We start from the raw sequence: 19,312 nt of genomic DNA, 5'->3' as shown, positions 1-19,312 counted from the left end.
ACTGCTTCAAATGGGGGACAACGGACAAGGCTTTTGGGGTGTATTGATGTTTAATCTAAATACTGAACACCTGAGTGACTTGTACATGTGAACTGTGGAGTAAAGGCAATCCATGGAAATGTATTGGTGTGAACCCATGTTCATATGTCCAAGGTCCCTACAGTAAAATAAATATATCAACTTTATGTATGGGTTTTTTCACAGACCTCATTTCACAGAGTCCTAATGACCACGAAGACAAAATACTGTTGGATATGTAAATTGTTTAATTGATAAAATGTGTACTCTGTGTCCAGAAAAGCAAAAATATGAATCAGAAAATGATCAATAATTCTACAGTATCAAAGCACTAAATATTAACCAATTACCCTTTCTAGATAATTATTACCACAATTGATGGTGTAAAAGAGATGGTAAAGGTGATTAACTGAAGTGATCCATATTGGATTTAAGGCAGCAAGGCACATTTTCCTCCCCTTCATGAGAAACATTACAGTGAACCCTCCTGAGTGGCTTGCTTTGCCTCATCTTTCTGAAGCTCCAGGGTTTGAATCTCCAGGTACAGCTTATACACCTCCAGGGCCAATCTCACCTCCTGTGGATCTGGGAGACACTGCATGAGTTTCTTGCCTTTGACCACTTGCTCACAGCCTTCAGGGTACTCCTAAAGGAGAAATATGTGATGAGTGTGCTTAAAAGGCTTCTCTTCCAATTGTTAGGGGGCATAGTTCATGCTGACAAAGGCAGGACTACAGATTCAGGACCAAGACCCACCCAGAACTGGTGGATGAGCAGGAAAACAAGAAAACACCTTGGACCCCACCATCTTCTTCCTCAGAGGAATATAACTCTGCTCTGAGACAGCCTCCCAGAAAGCCTCTGTGGGAACAGAGACTATTTCTGCTGACCATTCAGAAATGGGACAACAGTATACCATATCCCCTAGAAAAGTAAAGTTAAGGAGTCAGTACTCCCAGGTATCTGAGAACCTCCACTCCAAAGGGGCTCAGTTTTCCCTGTTCTCAAGTGAGAACAGGAAAACTTGCCACTCCTTTCTGACCAGAGGGCTTCAAGGCAAAATTGAGAGTTCCTTTGCATGAATGAATCTTGACAAGTCAGATGTCACCTTTACTGGCAGGACAGTCCTTTGAGTGAGACACACCCATTTTAGGGTTTGATAGATTGTAAACTTCCTTGAATTGTGCCACTTACCCACTCACACTTGGGCACCTCCGGGTACCACGTTCTGTTTTCTGAACAAGTGATATTTTGGGAACCAACCAAACCATAACGAGAGTCACACTGGACAGTGACAGTTTCAGGTTCAACATATCCATCCTTATCCACAGATAACCTTCCATGTTCTATCTCTGGTTTCAGACACAAAGCTGAAATGGAACATAATTTTAAGCAATCTGTAGATCTAAGAAAAAGATATGAGTCTACGGTACTACGAATGAACTATATTGAAGTGCTGCTAATTGTTTTACCTTTTCTTTCATCTTGAGAACAAAAATAATTTTCATTAACATATTTATTGAGCATTGGCTATGTATTAGACTTTGGGCTAGTACTTTATGTGATTATCTTATTTAAGTCTCACTATTTTATCTAGGAGAAAGTGAGATACAGAAAAGTTAAGTAACTTGCCCAAGGACATAACAATTTTAAATAGCATGACAGAATATAAAAAGGGCATGTGACCCTAAATCCTCATCTATCAAATCAACTACCTCTCGTATCTTGATCCCTATAAGATGCTGAATACAAGATTTTCCCTCTCGCCTATTATCCTCCCGTGTGCAATGGAAACAATGGTGGCAAATAATCCCTGCGGTTGTTGATGACAAAGTGATATTAAACTTGTGTGCATGTAACAATCAGACCCGATCTTGTCCCCTCTTGTCCCCACACAGCTGGCACACTAGGAGTCCCCCACTCACAACATGCCTATGTCCTGGGCTGGTGGTGCCCTGCACTGGCTGTGATGGAAATACCTGTGACCTCACCACGACACTTGCAATTATCCCATGGGAGTCGACATTCATGCTAGACCAACATTCCATGACAATTTTGCTATGGGCCACAACTACACTCAGATAAGATGTACCAACTGTAGAATATTTCTGGAAGTATACAAGAAACAAAGAATAGGGGCTGCCTCACAGAGGCTGAATTTTGCACCTGGGAGAAAGAAGTAGGAGAGATTAATGTTTCCGTTGTGCCCTCTGTACTTTTTGCTTTGGGTACTGTCAGAATATAGTAAGTATTTTAAATAAATCAAATCAAATCAAATATTTTTTTGCTGCCTCTGGCAGAGAAGAAACTGTGCTCTCAAGCCTTTCAGGATAGTTCCCCCACACACAAAGCTGAAGAGAGAGCTGGAGTTACCTTTACATTGAGGGGCTTCAGATGACCAGCCTGAAGAAGAGCAGGAGAGTTTGTTCTTTCCAACCAAGGTGTACCCTTCATCACATCTGTATGTAGCCTCAACACTTCTAAATAGAAGTAATGGATTGACTACTTCATGATGTCCATGGGCAATGACAGGAGGAGAATGGCAATCTTGAAGTGAGACATAAAAATCAAAGAGAGTCAGAATGTTGAATGCTTATATCAACACTTCCCAGAATCTGTGTGGTTTGTAGGAGGCTTCCTTCTGTCCTTCTATCTTCTCTGCCCATCTGTTCACTTAGCCAAACCCAGGACCTATGCTGCCCTTCTGTAGGCGTGAGGCTGGGGAACCTTAGAAAGGCTCCGATGGAATGACAAGCACTTAAGATTTGTTTCATTTTATTGACAATTCACTAAACTTGACACTATTTAGGAACCATTTTGGCATGAAGGCTGAATTCAGTCCAAAGTCTTATTGTACTAGTGGTACACTCCACTGATTTCAGGCTAAATGCAGAGATGTACATCTGGGAGAGACTGTAAAGATGCGAAATAAATCCACAATCTCTGACTCATTGCTCCCAATCAAGCCTGTCCATCCAACCCCCCAAGAATATACTTACTGTCTTCTAAAATATTTTAGAAAAGAGCTCATAGAAAGAATAAAAAAAGTGGATTGCAGGTTGGAATAATAGATGTGGCATGGTGCTGAGTACCTCTCTGAAAGGGAACACTGTCAGGTTCCACAAACAGTGCATGAGAAATTTAAATAGAACAGGGCACCAGGAAAGTCAGGTACAATATTAAACTGACAGGCTATAGTATCTACAAGTACTATCCTCAGATGCCTCCTTGAGGCATAGAAAACATGATGCTGACAATGAGATTCAAATGCTGGAGTTGCCATGGCACGTGGTAGAAAGAGAGATTAAGTGACTCAGAGAAGAGAGCATGCTGGAGTGGATGTACCACACACATGCTGGAAACCCCACCAAATGATTATGTTCCCTGGGAAAGCCTGGAGGATACAGGTACCAAGGTCAGAAGGAATATCCTAACAAGAAGAGCACCCATATCAAAGGCCAGAGCTGATGATGCGAAGAACATTAAAGAACAAATTTCACTCTTAGCAATCGCAGTCTGAGAGGTGCTTATATGCTTCAGAAGCTAAGTAAATGTAATCATCATAATGAGTGGCAAGTTAGAGAGACAACCAGAGGTGCCTGAGAGTTAGGAATACGGTTAATAGAACATGGCATTCATAAGGGTGAAAATAGATGAGCAGCCAACCAGATACGACTCAATTTGTACCATCGAAAGAAATTAAGGATGGATGATCAGGAGGCTGTTGGCATTTGGTCCAATAAAAAGTTATAATCCTTTGTTCAGTTTCTGGACCTGTGCCAGTTGTCAGGTCTGGAGATCATCGACTAAAGAAAAAAGACAGTTTCCAGAAGTAAAGATACTACAACACCTTGGGAAGTATACACAGCAATGAGTGCCCCAGTCTTCTAAGAGAACCTATGTCTATTTACATAGGTAACTGTGCACAGGTGAGAGGTGCACAGTAATCCAAGGATTATTGAACATAGAGCTTGAGTTGACATGGATACCTGGAACCATCATGGCCCCCCTATTAAGCCATTTGGTGGCCTTTTCCATTATCTTTTTTTTTTTGTGGTACACAGGTCTCTCACTGTTGTGGCCTCTCCCGTTGCAGAGCACAGGCTCCGGACGTGCAGGCTCAGCAGCCATGGCTCACGAGCCTAGCCGCTCCGTGGCATGTGGGATCCTCCCAGACCGAGGCATGAACCTGTGTCCCCTGCATCAGCAGGCGGACTCTCAACCACTGCACCACCAGGGAAGCCCCATTATCTTTGAAAGTATAAACGGGATAGACAAAATGGGTCATTGGTACAACCTCCACATTGGTCCTTGGCCTATGGGGTTAGAGCTGTCTTATCCAAGAAGGCCAAGTACAAGACATTGATACTACCTATACCCTCCCCCTGGAGGCAAAGAAGGTAAGTTTTTTTAAAATATCATGTACTGAAGGGTAGGGGAGAAGGAGAAATTTGTGCCACTCTTAAAGAACTAAAGATGCAGGAGGGGTCATCATATCCCCATGTACTTCACCAGTGTGTCTACTACAAAAATTAGGATTCTGGAGAATTCCAGTAGGCTACTGAAAACCCAACAGCATTTTAGCCCCTATTGCAGCCACTGTACCAGATGTGGTATCTTTGCTAGAGCAGATTAATATGTCTTCGAGTAAGTGAGGCCACTGATTCAGCAGAGGCCTTCTTTTCCATCCCTATCAGAAAAGAAGGTCACAAACAGTTTGCATACACATGGAAGGTTCAAGATCAAATATCTGCATTTTAAGACCTTGGCTATGATAACTCACCAGTCCCTGTCATAATAGAGTCTGGAGATATCATGACCATGTGGACATCCACAGAATATCATATTGATACAGAACATCAATGGCATCATGTTAGTTCTACTGAATAAGCAAGAAGTAGATGGCATGATGATGTTCCAGAATATGGAAGATAGAGAAGGAAGAAAAGAAGTAAGCTCAGAAAGGCAGGTTCACTAGATGTGGGCAGGTTTTATACTGTAGGTGAAGCCATATGGACTAGAAGGAAGAGAAGAAAAAAGAATAAATACCAAGAAATAAAAGGTAATAATTGAACTGTCTAGCTTATCTTTTAGATGTGGGCTCTTTTCATTGATTCAGAAAAAAGAAGGAATCCAGGAAGTTCAAAAGAATGGGAACAAACAGTGGGGGAAAAGAGAAAGTTGGACTGAGGGGGCAGTATTTTTTAACAAACTTATCCACTCTTAAAATCATTCAGGGTATACGAACTTTTTTACCTAATGTGGGGGTTTTTTTTTCTTTGTTTTGATTTCATTTTTCCAACTGAATGAGGCTGTAGTAAAGGACTTTCACTGCAAGTTCATTTGTTCCATTCAAATTATACAGACAATGTTAAGGGTTAAAAAGTACCACACATAAAAAACATCAGCATCAAACAAAACACCAGCTTTACACATTTCCTAAATTCTAAATTTACATTATAAAAGCAAATTATGAAAAAGGCATGGTAGGGAATAAACAATGTCATACTTCCTCTTTCTCAATGGAAGTCACAACAGTTACTAATATTTATCACCCTGTGAAGTTCATTGTTCTAATTTCCATTATCCAAAGAGGGAGTCTGTCCTTAAGGATATCCAAAACCCTATTATGCTGTGGTATTAGCAGCATCCTTGACACTGGGACAAAAGCCAAGCAGTTTGTTCTATGTTCAAGTTGTTGATCCATAAACAGCACAATAATACCAGGTTTCCTGGGAGGGTGCCCACATGCTTCAACCAGTGGGTTCCGAGATCAACATACTCACAGCTGATCAGGGTATAGGAACTTCTAGGTAAAAATGCAGAATAAGAGAGTCTAGCATTGGAGCCTTTCTGCAGTTCACACACACTTCAGATGAACTAAGAGTAGATTTCCAAGAGAAGAAATCAAACTTAAATTTGATAATTTCACCTGCTTCTAGATTGTTCTTTAGTACTACTCCAACTCTTAACCTCCAAAAAGCGATGGGAAGAATGACATTCATCTCTAAGATCTGATTTTCTATCCTTTCATTCACTTAGCAGATTTTTTTTTTTTTTTTTTTTTTACTAAAATCTTGTCTTTGTTCAGTCCACTTCCTCTTCCATCCAGGCCTTTCCAGCATAGGTGAGTCCTGCTGTTGATCACAGCTACTAGCCGCCAGGGTCTCTTGATGGTGTCTTAGCACTTTAGCAGTCTATCCAATACTTCTGAAGACTTTTCCATGTATCACCTTTCACCCATTTTGAGTTCTTAGTGGCAAGTTCTGGCATAACTCAGTGATGGGTAGAGACGAGTCTTTTCTTCTTACATGTATCACCAATAGGAGAAATTATGCCTTTGACAATTCTAATTTTCCTCTTCCATTCATGCAGTCCTTGGCCAGCTCAAACAACCCGAGGTGCGTGTTGATTATAGGATTAAAAAACCACAAGCAAGGAGAACCACTTCTGTCTTCTCTGAATTTTCCATGCTAAGAATTTGAAGCTGTTGATCTAAAAGGAAAGCTCCGACACCTCCCTTGTTTTTACAAAGGAAATTCTGCAAATCTGAGGTGTTTTGCAAGGTAGGCTATTGGAACCATTCCAACTTGTTTGTCAACAGTCTTCTCTAAGTTGGGCTGTAGCAGTGGTTTCACATCCAAACTGTAACTCTGTTCCCAAGGCTAGAGGCAAATTTACTGAGGTTTTTTCATTTTACAGAGAGACTGAAAGAATGAAAACTTTCTGCTCCACACTTGAATATGACCTTGCCTTGGGGACTGTTGTATTTGACCCTCACAGACTCAACCATCTTGGAACCCCTATGCTTGACACAAAAAAGCATCCTGGGCTGATTCCCCTAGAGACCAGTTTCTCAGGGGCTCCAGGTGAGGGCTTACCGTGTCCTCAGGGCCAACCAACCCATGTCTCTTTTACCTAATTTGAAAACTTCCCTTAATAATCTCCATCATTTTGAATGTTCATACCAGCATTATTTACAGTAGCCAAGATATGAAAGCAACCTAAGTGTCAACCAACAGATGAATGGAAAAAGATGTGTATCTATATCTATGTTATATATATATATATATATATATATATATATATATATATATATATGTATATATATATATATATGAATATTACTCAGGCATAAAAAAGAATGAGGTTTTGCCATTTGCAACAACCTGGATGGACCTGGAGAGTAGTATGCTTAGTGAAATAAATCAAACAGAGAAAGACAAATACTCTATGTTATCACTTATATGTGGAATCTAAAAAATAAAATGAATGAATATAACAAAACAAACAGATTCACAAATATAGAGAACAAACTAGTGGGGTGAAGGAAGCTAGGAGGGGCAAGATAGGGGTAGGGGATTAAAAGGTACAAACTACTATGTATAAAATAAATAAGCTACAAGGATATATAGTACAACACAGGGAATATAGCCAATTTTTATAAGTGGAACATAACCTTCCAACATTGTGAATCACTATGCTGTATGCCTGAAACTTACATAATATTGTACATCAACTACACTTTAATTAAAAAATAACAATCTCCATCATTTTGATGTGAAAAACTTCTAAAATAACATGCTTCCATAAGCTCTTACCTGGGTTACATTCTGGTGTTTTGGGACTCCATGTGCCATCTGCTGTGCATGTAGCATGATGTGTATATTCCTCATGACATGTATATGAAACCTGATCTCTATAGAAATAGGTACAGCTATTGTCAATGTCGCTTTTTCTCAGTCGAGTGATTCTGCCATTGTTCAGTTCTACTACTGGGCAACAAACCTCTAAAAAATATAAAAGAATGCTAATGGTTAGTAAAATCACCATGAGGAGGACCCTATGGCTAAAAGTCTAATTTCTACCTTTAGAAGATCTCACCACTGAAGAGAGATTGGGAAAGCAGAGGCAATTTGAGTCTGCTCTCCCTGGCCCTGATTTGCTAAAGCACTCCAACTCATTTGTTTCCAATTCAGTTGTTTCCAATACTTTGTTATTTAAGTGGTGGCAATAACTTTTACTAAATATATTTTAATTCAGTGATATTGTTAAAATCTTTCATTCTATTTCCCCAAAATGAGTCTGAACGACTGCAATGGAAATTTAAGTCCTAATGTGAAATGACCAATCTTTCAATAAGTGGGTTACCATTTTTCATTATTTGTGCATTTCACATATTTTTCAAATTCCAATCTACAGAATAAAGTTCTCTGTATTCTGGGCCTCAGTGTCTTTACCTCTAAAATGGCAAGAGTCTGATAGATGTGTAGAAGAATGCATGTTGTCAATTCCATTGAGGCCCATAAAATTGCATCCATATATCTTTCAGCCCCTCACTTACTCCCAAGTGAGACTAGAGAGAGTCTCCTTTCTATCCTACTGAGGCAAAAGCACTGGGTCAGGGGTCAGAGTCTGTCTTCTAGAGGCAGGTCTTTCAGCCCACAGTCTCATGGCTCAAGAGACATGAGACACAAGTCACCTTGCAGCTGCTTGAGTTCATGACTGTTTCACAGACTTTCCTTCTGTCGAGCACCCCAAAGTCTACACTGGGGAGGAAAGGGCTGTGATGGAGGTCCGACTTGGGCGGTGGTGGAGCTGTATTCTCCATTGTACCTTTACCAGTAATGAAGCTCATACTTAATCTTCATAACATTTGACTTCTGTGTTTTGTCTCATTTGATTCTGAACCAGGATAAGATTATAATTTCTCAGCTCCTCAAGCTCCAAAACATTTATGGTCCCTTCTGGCAATAATTGTTCACTATTGTGTTCAATTAGTATAATTCTAAATTTATCTTGAGGAAAAAAATTATATTCATTTAAGATGGAAAATCCTATCACATACTGAATATTTAATATACAAAAAAATTTTAAAAAAAGAAACTCACCCTCACATTGTATGTATGGGGTCCACTCCAAATTTCTCTGACAAGTCACAGTCGTGGGCCCATCTGCCTTGGGTTTATAGCCAGGAAAGCAGGAGTACCTCAGTTCAGTCCCAATATCATACACTTCCTCTTCTGTTGGCTTCTGGTAGCCATATCTTACCCAGGTGGCATGGGGGATGTTTGGTAAGCCAGCACAGCCATCTGCCCATAAAGGAAGAACAAGGGAAAAGGACACTCTTACTAGGGATGCAACAGTGATCAATGAGCCTGTCCTATCAAAGGGTGTCATGTGCTCATTCAGCCAGGAACCAGCCTGCCATAGCTGATGAATCAGTCACACCAGAAAACACACATGGACATGTACCCAAATGTGCAAGGCACCAGAGAGGTTCTTACTAAGGGCACTAACAAGTGGTTTCTGTGTGTCGTGCCAACTATTCAAAATATGAATTCTTCTTCCTCTTCATTTTACTTCAGAAAGTTTGGTATCTGAATTGAAGCATTGGGCTTGCTAGGTGGATATGACTGGAGAAATGTTGCAGACAAATAAATCTAACTCTTTTGTTTCCTGGTTGATAGGAGAAAATAAACAAGAGTCATTCCCCTTATCCAGATGACACCAGAAACTTTATCATTTAAAGGTTTGGCAAGAACAAACCATGCACAAAGTGACTTCTGAGCCTAAACCTTTTATCTTGTCCTCTTCACTCTTTGCTGCTGCTACTGGTTCACAGTATGGAAATGTAATAGAAACATCTGTCAAGTTGGATGTTTATTTTATTTTTATCTTCAAGGGTAAGGGTCTTTTTTAAGTTTTATTAAGACACAAGTCACATAACATAACATTTAAAATACACTATCCAATGGTTTTTACTATATCCACAGAGTTGTGCAACCATCACCCCTATCCAATTTTAGGATATTTTTGTCAACCCAAAAAGAAACTCTGTACTCGTTAGGAGTCACCTCCTAGTCTTGCCTCCTCCCAGGCCCTGGAAATCACTAAAATTCTTTCTCTCTCAATGGATTTGCCTGTTCTGGACATGTCAAATAACCTCTGTGAATGGATTTCTCATCCTTAAAATGAGGATAATAACAGTGCCCACAATTCTGGACAGAATTCATTGAATTAATTCTTGTTATGTACTTAGACTAGCACCAAGTTACCATTGTTACCATTAAGATAATTTTTAACAGGGAACTCTACTTAATGCACTGTGGTGACCTGAATGGAAGGGAAGTCCAAAAGGGAGAGGATATATATACATGTATGGCTGATTCATTTTTCTGTACAGTAGAAACTAACACAATACTGTAAAGCAACTGTACTCCAATAAAAATTAATTTTTAAAAAAGATAATTTTTAGTGATCCACATGAGTTTATAATTTCAAAGTATCAGAATCATAGTTAGTCCATACAATAATTTTGTGCAAGTTGGAAAAAGGCATTTTTCCCTCAGGACACTTTACTATATATCTTTTAAAACAATCACCATAATATAATGATTTTTGCTAGAACAAAGCAATTTTCTATCAACTGCAAGAAAATTATTGAAATACACATACTAATCCACAATGTCTACAATGCTACATCTCTCTTTAGGGTTGTAGTGTGCACAACTGCGTGTGGCAGCCTTTTGTGATGTTTTATGACCTTGCACAGTGTAGTGTAATCATTCTTTTTTCCAACAAGAAAAAAACTGAGGGATTGATCTAAATTTAAATTTTTACTGTGATTCAAATGGGCTTAGGCATATAAATATGTCCCCATCAATATTTCTGGATATCTTTAGATGCCAGACATTGAAACTCTTTCATGGCCCATACTTACTGAGTTCACAAATGGGAGGAGGAGGATACCAGCTGTTATCAACTCCACAATGGATTAACTTGTTGCCCTTGAGACGATAACCTTTATTGCAGTCAAATACAATAGTCTGTTTATAAGTATAGGTGGGTCCAAATCCAGAGATTATTTTTCCACCTTTAACCCCTGGCTGAGAACAAGTGATTTCTAAAAACTCAAAAGAAAAGACAAATGGGTTATATATATATTTATATATATGCTTTTTTTTTCAACTTTTTTGTGGGTTTTTTTTTGCGGTACGCGAGCTTCTCACTGTTGTGGCCTCTCCCGTTGCGGAGCACAGGCTCCAGATGCGCAGGCTCAGCGGCCATGGCTCACGGGCCCAGCTGCTCCGCGGCATGTGGGATCTTCCCGGACTGGGGCACGAACCCGTGTCCCCTGCATCGGCAGGTGGACTCTCAACCACTGCGCCACCAGGGAAGCCCTTTTTTCAACTTTTAAAAGCCTCAGTAAAATGAGATCCCATCATGTAGGTTCTATTGTGAGATGATTGTGGATAACACTAACTTCTTCACTTTCCCAAGAAAAACTAGCCATATATAATCCAGGAAAAAAGACATATCTTGAGGTCCTCAAAACCTCTTCCTATAATGACCTGCTCTCCTGGATGAGTTTGATGGTGGGCCAGTGGTCAGTGGTAATGATGTGATAGTCATGATGCAGAGGTAGCCAGGGCATCAGAGAGCTGTACCATCATAAGCAAAGAACAAATTGCCCCTGCCTCCTACCCCACAGCAGTCAGTCATCAAGTCCTGTCAGTCCTGCCACTTTAATTCCTCTAGGATTCCTCAATTTCTCTCCAGGCCCACTGCCATGGCAACAGTTGAAGGAGCTTCACTACTTAGCAAGATAGTTGCAACAGGTACCTATGGGTTAAGTTTTGTCCCACTTCAAATTGTTGTCCATTCTGCAGCCAGAGTTATCTTTCTAACATTCAGCACATTTTGGTTAAAGCCTTTCAGTGCCTGCCCTTCACCTTCATTCTGAACTCATGAGAGTTCTTCAGGCATTTTAAACGGTTTGCAGTATCATGCTCGTTTATCCCCAATTTGATTGTGTCCTGTGCTGAGTCAGAATAGTAAGTGATATTGTGTGGGTGCTTAGTAGCAAAGGAAGATGCCTTAGATTAGCAAACTAGCAATGCCACAATATTTCTTCTTGCTCAATTACTGTTTGCTTTGTCCTGTTGAACTTCCGGTGTTTAATAGGTTTTGCTTGCTCTGTAGGTATATGTGGTTGACATGAAAAGTGCTAAACAGTATTTCCAGTTCTGCTTCCTGCACAGACAAAAGGTGATATTCCTCAGTTCCCTTAGGATGAGTAGCATCTACACATTACTAGTTTTGGACAAAAGGCTGAAATGCAAAGTGATATGTGGTCATTTCCAGGAAAAAAGCTCTTAAAGCCAGGGGACAATTTGATTTTCTCTCTTCCTCTACTAAAGAGATTGTGAAAGCACATTTTGATATCATAAGATTGAAGCAATCTGGATTGCTGAGATGGTTGCTAAACTAACAACTAAATTATACCTGCCCTAGAGAGTTTCCTGGACAGGTAGTAAAGTCAATATGAATGAGAATCAACTTTTACTTTGCTGCTGGGACACACTTACCCCAAGCCCATACCCATTCCAGCTCCAGCCATCCCCCCAGGGTGGTTCTTGGGCAGAGCACCCTGGGACCCCCTCCCACATGCACCCATTCCAGCTCCAACTGTACCATAAAGGCAGACCCAATGCAGTGAGTGCCAGGATCCCCCAGCCCATGCTCATTCTGTTTTGCCTAATTCATAGACACAAACATGGAAAGTCAAATAAAATGAAGAGACAGAGGAATATGTTTCCAGTGAAAGAATAAAATAAAACCCTGTTTTTAAAAACCCTAATGAAATAGAGATAAGTAATTTACCTGATAAAGAGTAAAAAATAATGATTATAAAGATGCTCACTGAACTCAGGAGAAGAGTGAAGGAACACAGAGAGAACTTTAATAACACAGAGTTAGAAAATATAAAAAAGAACCAGTTAGAGCTGAAGAATACAATAAATAAAATAAAATACACTAGAAGGAATCAATAGCAGGTTAGGTGGTACAGAAGAATGGATAAGTGATCTGAAAGACAGAATAGTAGAAATCACCCAATCAGAACAGCAAAAAGAAAAAAAAAATTAATGAGGCTAGTTTAAGATGCATCTAGCGCAACATCAAGGAAACTAACGTTTTCATTAATGGAGAATAGAGAAGATAAAGGGGAAGAAAATTTGTTTGAAGAAATAGTGGCTAAAAATTTCTCTAACCTGGGGAAGGAAACAGATATCCAGGTCCAGGAAGTACAGAGAACCCCAAGCAAGATAAATGAAAAGAGATCCACACCAAGACATTATCATAATTTAAATGACAAAAGTGGGCTTCCCTGGTGGTGCAGTGGTTGAGAGTCCGCCTGCCGATGTGGGGGACATGGGTTCATGCCCCGGTCCAGGAAGATCCCACGTGTTGCGGAGTGGCTAGGTCTGTGAGCCATGGTCGCTGGGCCTGAGCGTCCAGAGCCTGTGCTCCGCAACAGGAGAGGCCACAGCAGTGGGAGGCCCGCATACCACAAAAAAAAAAAAAAGAAAAAAGTTAAAGATAGAGAATTTTAAAGACAGCAAAAGAAAAACAACTTGTCATGTACAAGAGAACCCCTTATAAGTCTACCAGATAATTTTTCAGCAGAAATTCTGCAGGCCAGAAGGGAGTGGCAAGATGTATTTAAAGTGCTGAAAGGAAAAAAACTTACAACCAAGAATACTTTACCCAGCAAGGGAATCATTCACAATTGAAGGAGAGATAAAGAGTTTTACAGACAAGCAAAAACGAGAGGAGTTCATCACCACTAAACCAGCCTTACAAGAAATGTTAAAGGGTCTTTTGTAAGCAGAAAAGAAAAGGCCACAACTAGAAATAAGAAAATATATGGGGCTTCCCTGGTGGCACAGTGGTTGAGAGTCCGCCTGCTGATGCAGGGGACATGGGTTCGTGCCCCGGTCCAGGAAGATCCCACATGCTGTGGAGCGGCTGGGCCCCTGAGCCATGGCCACTGAGCCTGTGCATCCGGAGCCTGTGCTCCGCAATGGAAGAGGCCACAACAGTGAGAGGCCCGTGTACCACCAAAAAAAAAAAAAAAAAAAAAGAAAAGAAAATATATGAAAGAAAAAAATCTCACTGGTAAAGGCAAATATATAGTAAAGGCAGTGGATCTGCCACTTAAAATAGTAGTATAAAAGGTAAAAGACAAAAGTAGCAAAATCAACTATAACTATAATAAGTAGTTTAAAGGATAAACAAAATAAAAAGTTGTAAACTCTAATGTGAAAAATGTAGAATGGGGGGGCAGAAACAATATAGTGCTCTTAGAATTCATCTGAACTTAAGTGACTCAATTTAAAATAAAAAGATATATATCAGTTTAACACATAACACTAGAGAAAATCATAACATATAACACTAGAGAAAATCATAACACATAACACTAGAGAAAATCATCAAACCACAAGGGAAAAGACTAAGAGAAGAAGAAAGGAACAAAAAAGAACTACTATAAAAAACCAAAACAAAACAGAAAACAATTAACAAAATAGCAGCAAGTACATTCATATCAATAATCACTTTAAATGTAAATGGACTAAATGGACCAATTAAAAGACATAGGTGGCTGAAAGAATAAAAAAAATTTTAAAGGCCCTTTTATATACTGCCTAAAAGAGACTCATTCTAGAGCTAAACATACACAGACTGAAGGTGAAGGGATGGAAAAAGATACTCCATGCAAATGAAAACAACAGGAAAGCTGGGATAGCAATACTCATATCAGACCAAAGAGACTTTAAAACAAATACTATAACAAAAGACAAAGAAAGACATTACTTAATAATAAAGGGTCAATCTAAGAAGAGGATATAACATTTATAGATATCAATGCACCCAACGTAGAAACACCTAAATACAATATATTAAACAAATGTTCACAAACACAAAGGGAGAAACTGATAGTAATGCAATAATAGTGTGCGTATATGCATAGAATATACACTGCATATATGCATGGAATCAAATAATGTTAGGGCTTTCTAAAGGAACAAGTCCAATTGTCTCTCTCAAATGCCTATATAAATGGGCAAGTAACATCTGGCAAAGGGTAGTATGGCCTTGCATCAATGGATAGATCATCAAGACAGAACATTAATAAGGAAATATTGACCTTAAATGACATATTAGATCAGATAGTTTTAATAGATATATACAAAACATTCTATCTAAAAACTGCAGAATACACATTCTCAAGTGCATATAGAACATTCTCCAGAATAGATCACATATTAGGCCACAATACAAGTTTCTATAAATTTAAGAAGATTGAGTTCTCTTTTCCAAACACAATGATATGAAATTGGAAATCAATTATAAGAAGAAAAATGGAAAAATATAAACATGTGGAGGCTAAACAACCTGATACTAAACAACCAATCGGTCAATGAAGAAATCAAAAAGAAAATCAAAAAGTACATTGAGAGAAATAAAAATGGAAACACAATTTTCCAAAATCTATGGGTTGCAGCAAAAGCAGTTATAAGAGGGAAGTTCACAGCAATATAGGTCTACATCAAGAAACAAGAATAATCTGAAATAAATGATCAAACTTTACACCTAAAAGACCCAAAAGAATTAGAAAAAAAAACCCTAAAATTAGTAGGAGAAATGAAATAATAAAAATCACAGTGAAAGTAAATAAAATAATGACTAAAAAATATAGGAAAAAGCAATGAAAAAGAAGAGAGATGGCTCAAACAAACTCAAAAGTAAAAGAGAAGTTACAACTGATATCACAGGCCATTTATGACAAACCCATAGCTAATATCAAAATCAGTCATTAAAAGATGAAAGCTTTTTCTCAAAGATTAAGAATAAGACAAGGATGCCCCCTCTCACTACTTTTATTAACCATAGTATTGGAAGTCCTAGCCACAGCAATCAGACAAGAAAAGAAATAAAAGGAATCCAAATTGGAAGGGAAGGAGTAACTGTCACTATTTGCCAGTGCCATGATACTATATATAGAAAACCTAAAGACTCCACAAAAATAAAACTATTAGAATTAAGAGATGCATTCATTAAAGTTGCAGGATACAAATTTAATATACAGAAATTTGTTTAATTTCTATACACTAATAGCAGACTATCAGAAAGAGAAATAAGAAAACAATCCCATTTACAACTGCATCAAAATGAATAAAATATCTAGGAATAAATTTAAACAAGGAAGTGAAAGTCCTGTACACTGAAAACTACAAAACGTTGATAAAATATATTGAAGATGACACCAGAAAATGGAAACATATAATGTGTTCATAGATTGGAAGAATTAATATTGTTAAAATGTCCATACTACCCAAAGCAATCTACAGATTTATCAATCCCTATCAAAATACCCATGGCATTTATCACAGAACTAGAACAAATAATCCTAAAATCTGTATGGAACTACAAAAGACCTCAAATAGCCAAAGCAATCTTGATAAAGAAGAACAAAGCAAGAGTTATCATGCTCACTGATTTGAAACTATACTGTAAAACTTTAGTAATCAAAACAATATGGTCCTGGAACAAAAACAGACACACAGATCAATGGAACAAAACAGAGAGCCCAGAAATAAACGCTTATATGGTCAATTTTTCTAGGATAAAGGAGGCAAGAGCATACAGTGGGGAAAAGACAGACTCTTCAGTAAATAGTGTTGGGAAAACTGGACAGCTACATGCAAAAGAATGAAACTAGACCACTTTCTTACACCATATACAAAAATAACTTCAAAATCGATTAAATATTTAAATGTAAGACCTGAAACTATAAACTCCTAGAAGAAAACATAGTCAGTGACCTCTTTAACATTAGTCTTATCAGTATTTTTTTAGTTGGATCTGTCTCCTCAGGCATGGGCAACAAAAGCAAAAAAAAAAAAAAAAAAAAATGGGACTGCATCAAACCAAAAAGCTTTCACACAGCAAATGAAACCAACAGCAAAACAAAAAAGCAACCTACTGAATGGGAGAAGATATTTGAAAATGATATATCTAATAAGGGCTAATGTCTAAAATCCATAAAGAACTCATACAAATCAATATAAAAAATCTGATTAAAAAATGGACAGAGGACCTGAATAGACATTTTTTTCAAAAAAGACATACAGATAGCCAACAGGCACATTAAAAGATGTTCAACATCACTAATCACCAGGGAAATGCAAATCAAAACCACAATGAGATACCACCTCACATGTGTCAGAATGGCTATTATCAAAAAGACAAGAAATAAAAACCGTTGGCAAGGATGCGGATAAAGAAAGAACACTTGTGCACCATTGATGGGAATGTAAATTGGTATAGCCACTATGGAAAACAGTATGGAGTGTCCTCAAAAAATTAAAAATAGGACTACCATACAATCCAGGAATTTCATTCCTTACTATTTAACTGGAGAAAACAAAAACACTAATTTGAAAAGATATATGTGACCCCAATGTTCATTGAAGCATTATTTACAATAGCCAAGATATGGAAGCAACCACAATGTCCATCAATAGATGTATGGATGAAGAAGATGTGCCATATATATATATATGCCATAAAAAAAGAATAAAATCTTGCCATTTGCAATAACATGGATGGAATTAGAGGGTATTATGCTAAGTGAAATGTCAGGCAGAGAAAGACAAATACATGACTTCAATTATGTGTGGAATCTAAAACAAAACAAACAAACATAAAACAGAAACAAACTCATAGATACAGAGAACAAATTGTTGGTCACCACAAGGAAGGGAAGTGGCGGGGGGAAGGGGGTGCAGAGCAAAATAGATGAAGGGAATTAAGGGGTACAAACTTTCAGCTATAAAATAAATACATCTCAAGATGTAACATACAGCATAAAGAATATGGTCAATAATATTGTAATAGTGTTAAGGTGATAGATGGTAACCAGATTTGTGGTGATCATTTTGTACTGTATAAGAATATCAAATCACTGTGTAGTATACCTGAAACTAATATAATATTGTGAGTCAATTATATTGATACTTTAATTTAAAAAAAACCTTTTACTTCACAAAGCCAATGAGATATCAGTGTTATTTATTACCACATACTGGTACTTCATGCATAAGCATCAGTTTACCAAAAAAATACTGCATCATTGCAATAATTAGTTTGTCTTTGAATCATTTCACTTCCCCCAATACATTTACCTTCCTTTTTCTTTTAAACAAAAAATTCAAACCAAAATTCATCATTATGACTTACTTTTACAAATAGGAGGGCTTGGATTCCAGACACCTATTGTCTTATTTTCCAGTCTGCAAGAAATGGAGGCTGTGCCTAACATTGAGAAGTCAGGGTCACAGCTGTAGGTGACAGAAGAGCCATAAGTGTAGAAGTCTTCATCTCCACCATTGTGCTTCCCATTGCTGATGGCTGGAGGAGGCTCACACTTGACAACTGAGATGAGTGAGTGAAGAGGAAGAAATAATTAGGGAAAGCATCCTTACAAATCTAACATTCATGATGCAAATTCTAATGAAGGGTATAAGAAGCAGCAAAGATGCACAGGAGTTTTATTACGTAACATGGTTTAGGTTTAGAGGCAAGTCAAAAAAAGTCTTTACTTACTTTCGCAACTGGGGAGAGGATCACTCCAGCCAACTCCTTTATCTTGGATCTCACAAAAACTAGTGGCTGAGCCAATTAAGATATACCTGAGTAAGATAGGATCAAAGATTTTAATGGAATTATTCCTACTATAAATTAAGTTGAATAAACGAGTCTGAACAAATGGATTTATTACTCAATATTAAAAATGAAGAAATAATGTTTTTTCAGGTAACATTTCCTATTGAGAACTCCATTTTGTAAAATGTTATCACTGCAATGAGATGTGTGTGTTCACTTGTTCTTTTATTCTGTAATCTATTATTGGACGCTGACTAGATATCAGGCATGGAGTTCATTCAGAGCTCAAGCAGGACAATGTAGAGTAAAAGACTCATTTGAGTGTGTTCTGCAATTTTCTTTGGATGAGTGTACCAGCCAGATAACTGGCGCCAAACTCTCTTGTCCTCTGCTTTGTCACCTCCTGACGTCCAGATGCTTGCCCTCTCTCATACACCATTAACTCCCACTTCATGACCCCCCATTTCTATGGCACTTGACAAGTCCTAAGCTTTCTTCAGTTTGTTTTATTACCCCATATGAGTTACGGTAACAGAAAAAAAAAAAGCATCATTAGTACAATTTCAAATTGTACTATTATCAAGGAATAAACCTATAATGTGACTGAACACTAATATAAATGTTACCTTCAGCAATCTAAGAGGTCCTGAAATTTATTTACTAATAACTTTTTAATGATAATTTAATAGTAATTTTAATAAGGTAAACTACAATAAGAATTAAGCATTTCTTTATCTTGAAATTTCTTAAAAATGTAATTTTTCTAACCTAGCCAGGA

At 38.0% G+C, this 19,312-nt stretch overlaps 1 protein-coding gene across 3 annotated transcripts in view; it reads right to left on the bottom strand.

Moving 5' to 3' along the window:
• Nucleotides 1-248: 248 nt before the first annotated feature.
• C4BPA (complement component 4 binding protein alpha) overlaps nt 249-19,312 on the bottom strand; it is a 40,614-nt gene continuing 21,550 nt past the window's right edge. For all 3 annotated transcript variants that reach the window (XM_079920317.1, XM_079920318.1, XM_079920319.1), the window contains exons 5-12: nt 18,475-18,560; nt 18,109-18,303; nt 10,742-10,924; nt 8,910-9,110; nt 7,620-7,808; nt 2,392-2,565; nt 1,213-1,388; nt 249-664 (exon numbers count right to left, since the gene is read on the bottom strand). In XM_079920317.1, the coding sequence (XP_079776443.1) occupies nt 491-664; nt 1,213-1,388; nt 2,392-2,565; nt 7,620-7,808; nt 8,910-9,110; nt 10,742-10,924; nt 18,109-18,303; nt 18,475-18,560 (1,378 nt within the window). In that variant the 3' untranslated portion in view covers nt 249-490. The remainder of the gene's footprint in view (nt 665-1,212; nt 1,389-2,391; nt 2,566-7,619; nt 7,809-8,909; nt 9,111-10,741; nt 10,925-18,108; nt 18,304-18,474; nt 18,561-19,312) is intronic.

The sequence above is a fragment of the Stenella coeruleoalba genome (assembly GCF_951394435.1).
Source record: "Stenella coeruleoalba genome assembly, chromosome: 1".
NCBI lineage: Eukaryota > Metazoa > Chordata > Mammalia > Artiodactyla > Delphinidae > Stenella > Stenella coeruleoalba.
The sequence above is the reverse complement of the archived record's forward strand: the minus strand, read 5'-3'. Positions and strand labels throughout refer to the sequence as shown.